Genomic DNA, 11761 nt, shown 5'->3' with positions numbered 1-11761 from the left:
TACCAGCATTCAGAGGGGAATTAAAGGCAAAATAACCATTTAGATTTCACATTTGTCAAGATAGCATTGAAGTCCATATATTTACAGACCCCCTAGCAAATCTTCATTTTGTAGCTCAGTTTTGTTGGTTATGGCTTTATAAATACCCTGGTAATTATATATGACAGTAAATCAAACATCTTGTATTAAAGACTCATGGGACAAATACATTTCACGATACAAATTAATTCAAAACCACAGATATTATATGCATATACTGAAATAAATACAATGTGATTTATTTATAAGTGAGGACAAATTAACAATGAATACTTTCAGAAGTTGAAAAAGGCGACACTAACAGTACTAAATACAGTCTTTTAATTTTCTTCAAATTCAGAGTTTTAATTATATAAAGATGAGAAGTCACTTTTGTAACCTAAAAATATTTACTTATTAAAACTATATTAATACTTTCATAAACTATACAAAAAGTTAATGAGACAAACGTGTATTTATAGAACTGCATGTCAGTCATGCCAGATCCCTGCAAGAGAATTCCCAACACGACCTCATTTGTCTGTGAGGACACAGAGCAGTTCTTGTTTAGACGCACACATTCATCTACTTGTGCAGCATGGTCAGCCCTCCACTACTCGATGGTTTCTTTCTGTTATGAATGTGCACGTCCAGTTGTCTGCTTCTTAGAGCAGACATTTACCTAAAAGAAAATGTTATAATAATTAGTTGCTAGTTATTTAGATCGGTATGAAAAAAATCTAACAATCACCACAAGTTATAAACCTCTTTAAAAGACATTTTGATAATAAAGCTAATGGACTTTTCAAGGATTAGGATAGAAATATTTTTCTAAATAATGTCTGAGTAATTCAAAATGCTGGGCTACTTCTGTTTTCCTGAAGAACTTCCTAGGAAGGCATTTACAAAATAAAATTCCTGCAGAATAATTTCAAATTTAAGTTACCTTCCTCATCCACCAGCCATTGGGGGAGGACTGGGACCATGCAGATGATTAATTCGACCCATTCTTCTGGGGGGGTTTCCTGGGGGCCTGATGAAAGAAAAAGTTAATTTCTACTGTTTAGTAGACATCTTCAATGGGTTCCTTTTACACTCAAATAGACCCTCTTCTTTATTTAAAACACCATTTAGGTAAAAATTCAAACCTTTTTAGGGACCAGACACAAAAAGTACATGAGGAAAGTGAATCAGGCAGGACTGTGATGAACTGAACAACACCTCCTGTAAATGCCCAACTAAAACTCAAAGCTATCTGATTTTTAACACATGGAAACACAAGCCTAACTCACTCTGCTTGATCTTTTTTGAGTTTTTCATTAGCAGTGGAAATCTAGATTCTAAAGTGAAATCTGTAGATTTCAATGATGGCTCTCAGTTTTCATCCTCTAATTTAGATATTTCCCATAGGATATACAATGCACATTTTAGCTTTGTCAGGTTGATTGTAGTTATCAAATCAGAGGCACCTTAATTTATAGTAATGCATTAACTCTGTGAAATAGAATTTAAACCTTTAATTTCCATGAGCCTATCTATTTATCTATCCATCTATATATCTGTAGTTTAATTAAAATATACAGGGGGTTACTTCAATTCAAAAAACTATACCCACCCTGGCTGTTGTGGCTCAGTGGATTGAGTGCCAGCCTGTGAACCAGGGGGTGGCTAGTTCAATTGCCAGTCGGGGCACATACCTGGGTTGCAGGCCAGGTACCCAGTGGGGGGCGCTCGAGAGGCAACCACACATTGATGTTTCTCTCCCTCTCTTTCTCCCTCCCCCTCTGTAAAAATACAAATAATTAAAAAAAAAAAAAAAGCTATACCCTCTTCCATCATCATATCTGGAATCAGATGAGTTTCCGTAGCCTCTTTTCTTTTTCACATCTTGTTGAAGCAGAGTTTTGAAACTGAAACAAGGGGCAGAAAACAACAGAAGAACCACTTTCAGTATTATAAAATGCATTTCATGGTTTCAACTATCATCTCTGGTGAGAGAACAGATGAACTGATTTAGCTCCAAACCCACATTTCTCGCAGCCATCTGGGCAACACCATCTAAAGCAAGCACATGTCTAAACAGAGTGTGCTATGTTCTGTGCCAAAGCTGCCCTTCCTTACCTTTCTTATTTGCTGATAATTCTCCTAAACAGTCAACCCAACTTTCTTCCTTTACTCTGTATCAGCTGTCAGGCCCCAAGAGCCTACCTAACTAACATTACCTTGGAGAGGGAGGGGCTGAGGGTGGTGTGCCAGAGGCACAGACCTTCTGGGAATCCATTTAAATGAATTTTATTTGTGAAGGAGGAAGAATTTAACTAAGTTAAAACAGTATTTTAATGAATACAGGGTTGGTAAAATTTGTAAAACTGTAAAGTTCTGCACTGGGTACCTTAATTTCAGGCCTCTCTTGTCCCCTGTGGTTATTTTTCTATGGAGCTGTCTCTTCCATTTTACCTTTTCTAATTTATGCCACATGCAGCCATCAGATTAATCTTCCTAAACCAGAGCAATAATCAAATTAAGTATAAAGATCACAGGCTGATATTCAAATGTCTCTGCTACCTTTCTGTGTTTCTTCCACCTGGAATAACTTCCTCTGATTTCCACCTGCCACAATCATGCTCACCCACTGCCCCTTATAATATAAAGATATTTACTGATAGTAAAGTCAACAAAAGGACTATTTTCTATATCTCTGCATCCCTATAGTTCCTATCCATGAGACACTCAAATATATATTCAAACTTAGGATAAGACTTGTTAGTAGTTGATCAACAATTTTCATAAAACAAACAGCAGGTGAAAGGCCAAAAAATACATTTAACTAAGAACTACTTAAAATTATGGTAAAGTTTAAATTTTTGTCTCCTCTGTATTGATTCTAGCCCTTCATTAAAAATAAAAAACAAAACACTTTTCTAATCAAGATCTAATTCCCCTTGTTCTGCTGTATAATACTCAATAAAATCTGCACATATACACTAAAGCTGGGGAGAACAGACGAAGTGAGGCGCTGTCATTTGGCACTAGAATGGGCAAGCCTGGCTCCCTAGCTGCAGGTTGATATGATTTCCACCAAGATGAAGGTGTTGGGCAAGCTTACCAACTTAACTATCATATTCATAACGATGAGATGTCTGGTGACAGCTTTATCACTACAGAAGCCTTCATTTCTCTTAATACAGCTATTAATTAAAAAAAAATAAAATAGAAAACTGCTCAGGAAAGCGCAGCTTGTTTAAGATACGCAACATCATGTACCTAATGTACTTCCGGCAACTCAAGTACCAGCCAGGGCTATTAAGAGCACTACTATACTTACAACAAAATGACGAATTCAGCTATTCCCCAGAAGAAATCTGTTATCAAAGATAATCTCCATGGGGACTGACTCCGGCTGTCCAACACTTGCCCTAGAGACGAGAATAAAGAAACTTAATTAGTGCTACAAAGCCCTGACACAGGAGGAGTTACATTTAATCAGGTAACAATCCTAGATTCAGTTTTCAACTTGTCCATTGTTCTAAATAGTAAACCAAAAGGAGAGATCTGCTACGTGCACACCATTCTAAGACAGTGTTCAGGGGAAGTAAGGCTCTGTGATCCAGGGGTCATTCCTTTAATATACCAAATGCTTTCCTACAGTTTGTAGTTTTGGTGGGTGATACTTCATTCAAGTATTTCCCCTCTCTCTCTCTTTACTGTGGTAAAATATATACAAAAATATCTACCATTTTTATTGTTTTGAGGTGTACAGATCTATGGCCTTAAACATATTCACACTGTTGTACAACTATCACACCATCCATCCCCAGAACTTTTTCATGGTTCCCAACTGAAACTCTGTACCCATTAAACACGAACTTCCCATTTTCCCCTTTCCCTGAGCCCCTGTGAACCACCATTCTACTTTCTGTCTCTATGAATTGTCTCTATGACTGCTCTCGGAACCTCCTATGAGGACATACAATACTTGTACTTTGATAAACAGCTATTTCACTTAGATAATGTCCTCAAGGTTCACCCATGTTGTAGCATGTGTCAAAAGTTCCTGCTTTTTTCAAAGCTGATTAGTATTCCCTGGTGTGTGTGTATGTGCTGCATTGTATTGATCCATTCTTCTGTGGATGGACACTTGGGTTTCTACTATGAAAATGCTGCTATGAACATAGGTGTATAAATATCTGCTTATTCAAATATTCTGAGGAAGCAAATTGGTGAATAGAAAAGAATGCTCATACCACTTCCATTTTCCTAAAATGTTCAAGTCATTTCTTTCCACTTGAAAAGCTTCTTGTTTATACAAAATGACTGATTGCACATACTCTTACAGATCTTTAGAATCAGTTACGATAAAATTTTTAAAAATCAAAGAGTCTGTGTGCTTTAAGTACTGAAGATAATTTGGCTTGTTCATTAAAACTACCACTATTTTTCTGTAAAAAGCTGTTCATTCTAACTATAGATAGATATCAGCTTTATCTTAAGCAAAAAAGGATCTATCTTTCAAACCACTTTAATAAAAGCTACAACCTGAAAAGTTAGTACTGTAGGGTTTCAGCCTTGAAAATCCAGAGGTCAGAATATTTTGGAAGAAGAGCCATCTGTCACCTACCACTCCTCTCCATTTTCCCAAGGACTTCTCCATGCTTTTTACTTTTCCTCTTGACCAGTTTACTTTCAGGTGTATCTAACACATACAGCTACTGAGAAAAAAAGGCCACACTTAAAGACAGAGCATGGGTGATAGATTCTGCCTCTTACTAGCTGTGCTTTGTTGGCCAATGTGAGATTTTCCTTCTCTAACCATATAAAATTGTTTGGGGAAAAAGTCACTTGGCAGTGAAGAGAAATGTTATGTCAACTATGAAGTGCTGATAAATATAGTCCTGCTAAGAAAATAGAGCTAATGGGAACCCATCAATTGTCCCTGTGATTCGAAGGTGACTATTACATGCACTTGCATCATTCTAATTTGCTTTCTGCACTTTCCCTCCTAGTTTCTGAAGGCAGAAACCTTCCCTCCCAACACTCTTAGAGGGAAATAAGTTGCTTGATGCAACTGGCATTTCTCAACTATATAAGTGAAATTAAAGGCCTTTACGTTATTTATGTGGATCAAATACGATTATGCATGCACAATAAGATACTTCAGACACAAAGAAACATTCACTAATGCATAAATAGAAGTTGCCAGCCTTAGCTACAAAGGATAAAACACAAAGTTTGCAAGTGCCAAAACGAAGATAAAACTTTGATTTTTGTATGTGTCAATCAACCTACCTGTTTCAAAGAGTTTTAAGGGGGAGACAAGAGAGTGAACTTTGAAGAGCAAAGTAATGAGAAGTAATGAGAAGTCTTCACTCCGCCAAAGACTTCCCACTGACCTATCTTAATTATCTCTAAAGATAAACAGATGATTCAAACAGAACCAGCACCTAGTTCCAGTCATCCAAGACCTACTTGTTAAGATCGCACCAAGGCATTTATTTCCTCTGAATCAAACTGGCAGTGCTGGCATTGTTCTGACCAAGTCATATTGTCTGTGGAGTCACTGGATAAATTTTTCTCAGATTCTCTATTCCAGGAAAAATTAACTTGCTCTAGAGGGAGTGGTGCTTCTTCTTGTGCCTCCTGACATCAGGGCAAAAACTCCACGTATGACTAGCTACCTTCCTCTCCTGGGTAGCTAATTCTCTTGGATCAAAGTTGCAGAAAGGCAAAATACACTTGTTAACAGCAGTAACAGCAAGAACGCTGACGCCGGCCAACCTCAATGCGAATCCGGACTGAGGGATTAACTATCTTTGTTATGCTGGACAATATATTTAATCTGCGCCTCAGTCACCATCCGTAAAGTAAGGAAAACAGAATATTCTAATAGGGCTGTTACATAAAGACTGGGTAAGTTGATAAGCGAATAACGCTAAAACAGTGAGTGAAGCTTAAGAGCTAAGGACACAGACGCCGGAGACAAAGTCCACTTTCGCGAGACCCACAATCAGACAACGACGCCAGGCACCGACCCAACGGACGATGAAGACCTCGGACCTTGCCCACCCGCTTAGGGACGGTCTGCTGATGCGCCGCAGGCCCGGGCGACTTCGCCTCCCGCTCCGCCGGGCAGCGCGGCGCCAAGTCCACAAATACGCGACGGGAGCCAGGCCCGGCGGGCGGGCGAGGATGGAAAAAACACGAGACACGGCCTCCCAGGTCAGCAGTTCCCCTTCTGCCAACTCACCATTCGAGATGTAAACCATCTTGCTCCTTCCTCCCCGCCTCCGGAGCGACTGAGCAGCCTAACCCCTTCCGAGTTCCGTGTCCACCTGCACGCCTCCCCCTCAAACGCCACAGACAACACAGTGACGGAAGAGGGAAGTGGGCAGAGCCCATTGGCTGGGGAGAGACACGCCCCCGACTGGCGTTTTTGCTTCGTCACGCCGGCGACTACGGGTGGAGGGAGGCTGACGGGTAGGTGGCCGGATGTGATGTTCGGCGGTTATCCTGTGGGCGTCGGGTGTTCTGTCTCCTTTAGGACTTGAGTTGGCGGAACTTCCTTGCGTCGCCCTCGGGAAGAGAAGCACTTTTAAAGTGTCTGACTAGCCCAGGGTTTGGGGAGGCAAGGCTGCCAGTGCAGTGGCTTGGAGAACCGCTGGCACGAGGAAGTTCTTTAGAATTTTCCAGAAGCGGTGCTATTTGAGGACGTGCGGAGCTGAGGCTGTAAGGAGCCTTGTTGTTAAGTCTTTGGGAATAGCAAACAGGTACCCACTAGGCGTATTGAATACATTTGTGGGTGAAAAGGGGGCCGCCTACTAAATCTGACAAGCTCTGGGGAGGCCTGCATGATGGACCTTACAGGCCTGGGGGAAGGCCTGAGTCACCCCCTACCCCCTACCCCCAGCCCCCAGCTTGATCCTCGTTTATTGTCTTGCTTGCAAGACGTGAATTCAAACCAGAGACAAACACGTATAGTGGAAATGAGGTAGCGAGTTTATTTATGAATCTATACCAAAACAAATCTGCAAGCAGGTACCTGGCCAGTCTGAATGCCCCACTTATGGAGGAAATAAAATTGTTAGTGTTTGTTCTATGCAGTTGAGCTGAGGCTACACGTGGGCACCTGGCTAATTTGAGTACCCTGACTATTGAGGTTCGGGGGTTATATACTTTAGTTAGCTTTTAGGTACCCCTTCCTTCTCCCCCTTTTAAGTCTTGGGGATAATGTGTAGCTACAAAGGCTTTCTTAGGTAGTAAAGGCTCTTTGTCTTCGTGAAATTGCTACAGAGGCTCCCTTTCCCAGAACAGTGTCTCAAGGACTCCCCGCCTCCTGCACTATCACTGCTTGTGATGTTCAGAACACCTGGCAATCTTACTGGACCTGGCTCAGGACTGCTGAGTCAACAGGTGAGACAGGTCTCCCTCCTCGTCCCTGCCTTGGTTTATTAACTATCCTACAACTACATAGGGTTGTCTGAAATTAAGACTTCTCGAGAAAAGCGAGTCACAGTGGGTAGTCAAGTTCTTGGCTCGTATCTTCCTTGACAAGGTATCTTCACCTTAACTGAGCCTGTTGATTGTGTTTGCATCCGCAATAGCATGCCCTCGGGATGTCAGAGCAATCCCCTTTTTCCAGACCCTCCTGGGCACAGCCTCCGAACCACAGCAGAAGACCGCAGAACCCCTCATCGTTTCCTTAGCCCCCCCCACATACCATCTCTGTGTGCTGTAAATTTAACTACAGTATCCTGTACTCACCAAAGTGAAAGCAGTGTGTGTCTCTTCATTTTACTTTTTATCCAACCCAGAGATTTCTGTGCTTTGCTTTCTCCCACTGCCTTAATCTACCACCAGTGGATTTCATGTAACTCCCTTCCATCCTTGTGTCTTTTTCCTTTGATTCTAATGTATAAAATAAGTAGTAAAACTGCCATTCTCCAGAGCGTTTTTCTTAGTCTGTTGAGATTTTACATCTTGGCAATTATCATCAGTTTGGCTCAAATAAACTCATAAAAAAATCTCTACAGGTTTGTAGGTTTCTTATGTTGACACATTTTAAAACCAATATTTCTGCTCTTGGTTCACCAGATGTGATTGGTGTTTTTTATCTGCTCTTGTGCAGCAACTGAAAAACATTGTAAATCTTCTCTGCTTGTTTCTTATCAACTACGTGCCAGTATTGTAGAGGTGGCAGGAGTAAGAAGCTACCTTTCTGTCATTCATTAAATATGGACCACATACTATGTGCTGATGTGTATTTACTCAGTACCATCCAGTAGGTTACTTTCTGTCCCCCTGATCTGGGCAAGCTCCTTGCTGTTTCAAGGCCTTTGTACTTGGCTGTTCTTTCTGTGTGGAACCCTCCTAATGGCTGCCACTGCACCTTTTTTTTAAAGTTCTCATCATGTCTCATCTCAGAAAGGTTACTAAGTCACCTTAACTAAAATGAAAATTACATTTCAGAAATAATTATATTTTGTATATAACACTGTTGGAAAGAGGAGGGGAACTTCTGAGTACCAGAGATTTAATGCAGTGGTTTCCTAATGAACTACCTCTAGCCTCTCCCGCTCCCTTTTATGCTATATTTAGCTGCCTGTTTAATCCATCTTGCCTCTTTCCTGCTTAAACCTTTGGTTTCTCCCCACAATCTGACAAATAACACCCAGCCTCCATGGTCTGGAGACTATTGAAGGCCTCCCTGATACATTTTCTCAGGTTTATCACCTTGACTTCTAATTTCATAATAGACCCCTTGTTTTCCTTCTTTGTTACTTCTGCTCATGTATTTCCTCTTGATGGCAATTTTCCCCACCTCCTGAAATCTAATCCATCCTTCAAGGTGAGATAAACTATCAGATGAAATAATGAATGAGAAAGGAATTTTCAACTTAAAAAAAATACTATGTAATTACTAGCAAGATGGGATTGGGGACAAAGATGACATTTCTTTCTCTAACCTTTAATGTAAAGAACTGTATGCTAGCTACTAGTCACGTGTGGCTGTTGAGCAGTTGAAGTGTGGCTCGTCTGAATTGAGATATGCTGTGTACTCAAAAGTACACACTAAAAAGATTTAGAATGAAAAAGTAAAATTACAAATTTAAAAATATATTTGATTGATTATGCTACTACAGTTGTCCCATTTTTTTTCTCCCTTTTACTCCCCTCCACCCTGTACCCCCCCTACCACCAGCATTCCCCCACCTTAGTTCATATCCTTAGCTCATACATATAAGTTCTTTGGCTTCTACATTTCCCATACTATTCTTAACCTCCCCCTGTCTATTATGTACCTAACATTTATGCTTCTTATTCCATGTACCTTTTCCCCCATTTTCCCTCCTACCCCTCCCTGCTGATGACCCTCCATGTGATTTCCATTTCTGGGAATCTCTTCCTGTTTTGGTTGTTTGCTTAGTTCATTTTTGTTTTTGTTTTTTTTAGGTTTGGTTGTTGATAGTTGTGAGTTTGTTGTCATTTTACTGTTCATAGTTTTGAACTTCTTTTTCTTAGATAAGTCCCTTCAACATTTCATATAATAAGGGCTTGGTGATGATGAACTCCTCTAACTTGACCCTATCTGGGGAGCACTTTATCTGCCCTTCCATTCTAAATGATAGCTTTGCTGGATACAGTAATCTTGGATGTAGGCCCTTGCCTTTCATGACTTGGAATACTTCTTTCCAGTCCCTTCTTGCCTGCAAGGTTTCTTTTGAGGAATCAGCTGATAGTCTTGTGGGAACTCCTTTGTAGGTAACTGTCTTCCTTTCTCTTGCTGCTTTTAAGATTCTCTCCTTATCTTTAATCTTGAGTAATGTAATTATGATGTGCCTTGGTGTGTGGTTCCTTGGGTCCAACGTGTTTGGGACTCAGGTTCCTGGACTTCCTGGAAGTCAATTTCCTTTGCCAGATTGGGGAAGTTCTTCATTATTTGTTGACAAGAGTTTTCCATTTTGTGCTCTTCCTCTTCTCCTTTTGGCATCCCTATGACTTGGATGTTGGAACATTTAAAGTTGTCCCAGAGGTTCCTAAGCCTCTCCTCAATTTCTTGAATTCTTGTTTCTTCATTCTTTTGTGGTTGAATGCTTATTTCTTCCTTCAGGTCCAAACCATTGATTTAAATCTCAGTTTCCTTCCCATTACTGTTGGTTCCCTGTACATTTTCCTTTATTTCACTTTTCATAGCCTTCACTTTTCCCTCTATTTTGTGCCCATACTCAACCATTTCTGTGAGCATCCTGATTACCAGTTTTTTGAACTGTGCATCTAATAGGTTGGCCATTGCTTCATTGCTTAGTTGTATTTTTTCCGGAGCTTTGATCTGTTCTTTCATCTGGGCCATATTTTTTTGGTCTCAGCGTACCTCTTATGTAGTAATCAATGGAGCCTTAGGTGTTCACCAGGGCAGGGGAACCCACTTCGCTGAGTTCTGGTGCTATATGTGGGGAACATATCTGAGAGGGAACAATGCTACTTGGTCAGCTGTCTGCTGGCTTTTCAGTCACTTCCTCTGTTATCCACAAGCAAATTGGGTCCTTCTGGTGCTGATTCCCAGGTGGGTGGGTATGTACGTTGGAGAGACACTGTGGGTCTCTCCAACAAACTCTCCTGTGAGGTTGGGAGTTCTTCCCACTGCTGCAACCCCCCCAGTTTTTTTTAGTCAGAGGTTTTGAGGCTTTAGTTCCCAGCGCTGGAACCCTGGGTTGCATAGTCTGTCTCGCTGCCCAGTTGTTCATCCTGGTTTATCTGCCCACAAATGTGGGACCACCCACTTCACCAGCCGCTGCCTTGCAGCGCATCCTCTCCTCCCCAGGCGCCTGTCTCCGTCCCTCCAACTGGTCTGGATGAATGTTTCTTCTTTAACTCCTTTGTTGTTGGACTTCCATACAGTTCGATTTTCTGGCAGGTCTGGTTGTTTTTTCTTTTTAAGTTGGTGGTTGTCCTTCTTTTGGTTGTATGAAGAGGCAAAGTGTATCCACCTACTCCTCCATCTTGGCCAGAAGTCTCAATTTTTTATATTGATTACATAATGAAGTAATATTTTGGATATTGGAAAACATTAAAAGTAATTTTGCTGATTTCTTTTTCTTAATGTGAACTGCTAGAAAGTTTTAAATTATGTACTTGAGTCTCATTTATGGTTTACATTACATTTCTTTTGGACATCACAGGTCTAGAATGAAGACATTATTGGCCTGCCACAGAAAAGGCACTCAGTAAATATTTGTTGAATGGATGGATGAATGAATGAATGAATGTTCTCAATAGTGGATGATAGGGTTTACTATGTGTTAGGCACTATTCTAAGATCTTTATACTTTTTAGTTTATTAACTCATTACAACAACAACAATAATAGTTGATAGTTATATAGCATTTATGCTGTACCAGGAAATATTCCAAGTGCTTTTTATGTATTAATTCGTTTGAACCTGAACCTTATTAACTGGCTTCTATTATTCTCATTGTACAGATGGGGAAATTGAGTCATAAAGTGCTCAAGTGACCTACCGAAGGTCATATAGCTAGTAAGTAGAACTCAGGTTAAGACCCAAGAGAGTCTGGCTCTATAGTTTGGCTCTATAGTTTGTGTTTTTAACTCCTGTGCTGTTAACTCTCCACATGTAAGCAAAGGTATTAAAATAGGAGATATAATCCCATGCAGTACTCACAGTATTAAATGGAAGGTGGTTTCTGGAGACTGTTGGAATGTATCTCAGTTTTCTCAGTTGCAAAATAAA

General features: G+C 40.5%; 1 protein-coding gene across 2 annotated transcripts; it reads right to left on the bottom strand.

The window, feature by feature from the left end:
• Window positions 1–243: 243 nt before the first annotated feature.
• Window positions 244–6402, bottom strand: SELENOK (selenoprotein K). 2 transcript variants are annotated; one of them, XM_053930176.1, is made up of 5 exons: window positions 6263–6402; window positions 3344–3434; window positions 1845–1928; window positions 965–1051; window positions 244–700 (listed from the first exon to the last, which is right to left on the bottom strand). In XM_053930176.1, exons 1-4 carry the CDS (start codon window positions 6279–6281, stop codon window positions 970–972), a joined length of 276 nt encoding a protein of 91 aa, XP_053786151.1. In that variant the 5' UTR covers window positions 6282–6402; the 3' UTR covers window positions 244–700; window positions 965–969. The 2 variants fall into 2 exon arrangements, with proteins under 2 accessions (XP_053786151.1, XP_024412258.1); XM_024556490.3 differs by lacking the exon at window positions 244–700 and having other exon boundaries at window positions 961–1051.
• Window positions 6403–11761: the final 5359 nt, after the last annotated feature.

Source organism: Desmodus rotundus, chromosome 8 (genome assembly GCF_022682495.2).
Source record: "Desmodus rotundus isolate HL8 chromosome 8, HLdesRot8A.1, whole genome shotgun sequence".
In the NCBI taxonomy this organism is placed as follows: domain Eukaryota; kingdom Metazoa; phylum Chordata; class Mammalia; order Chiroptera; family Phyllostomidae; genus Desmodus; species Desmodus rotundus.
This window is presented reverse-complemented; position numbering and strand designations above follow the sequence as displayed.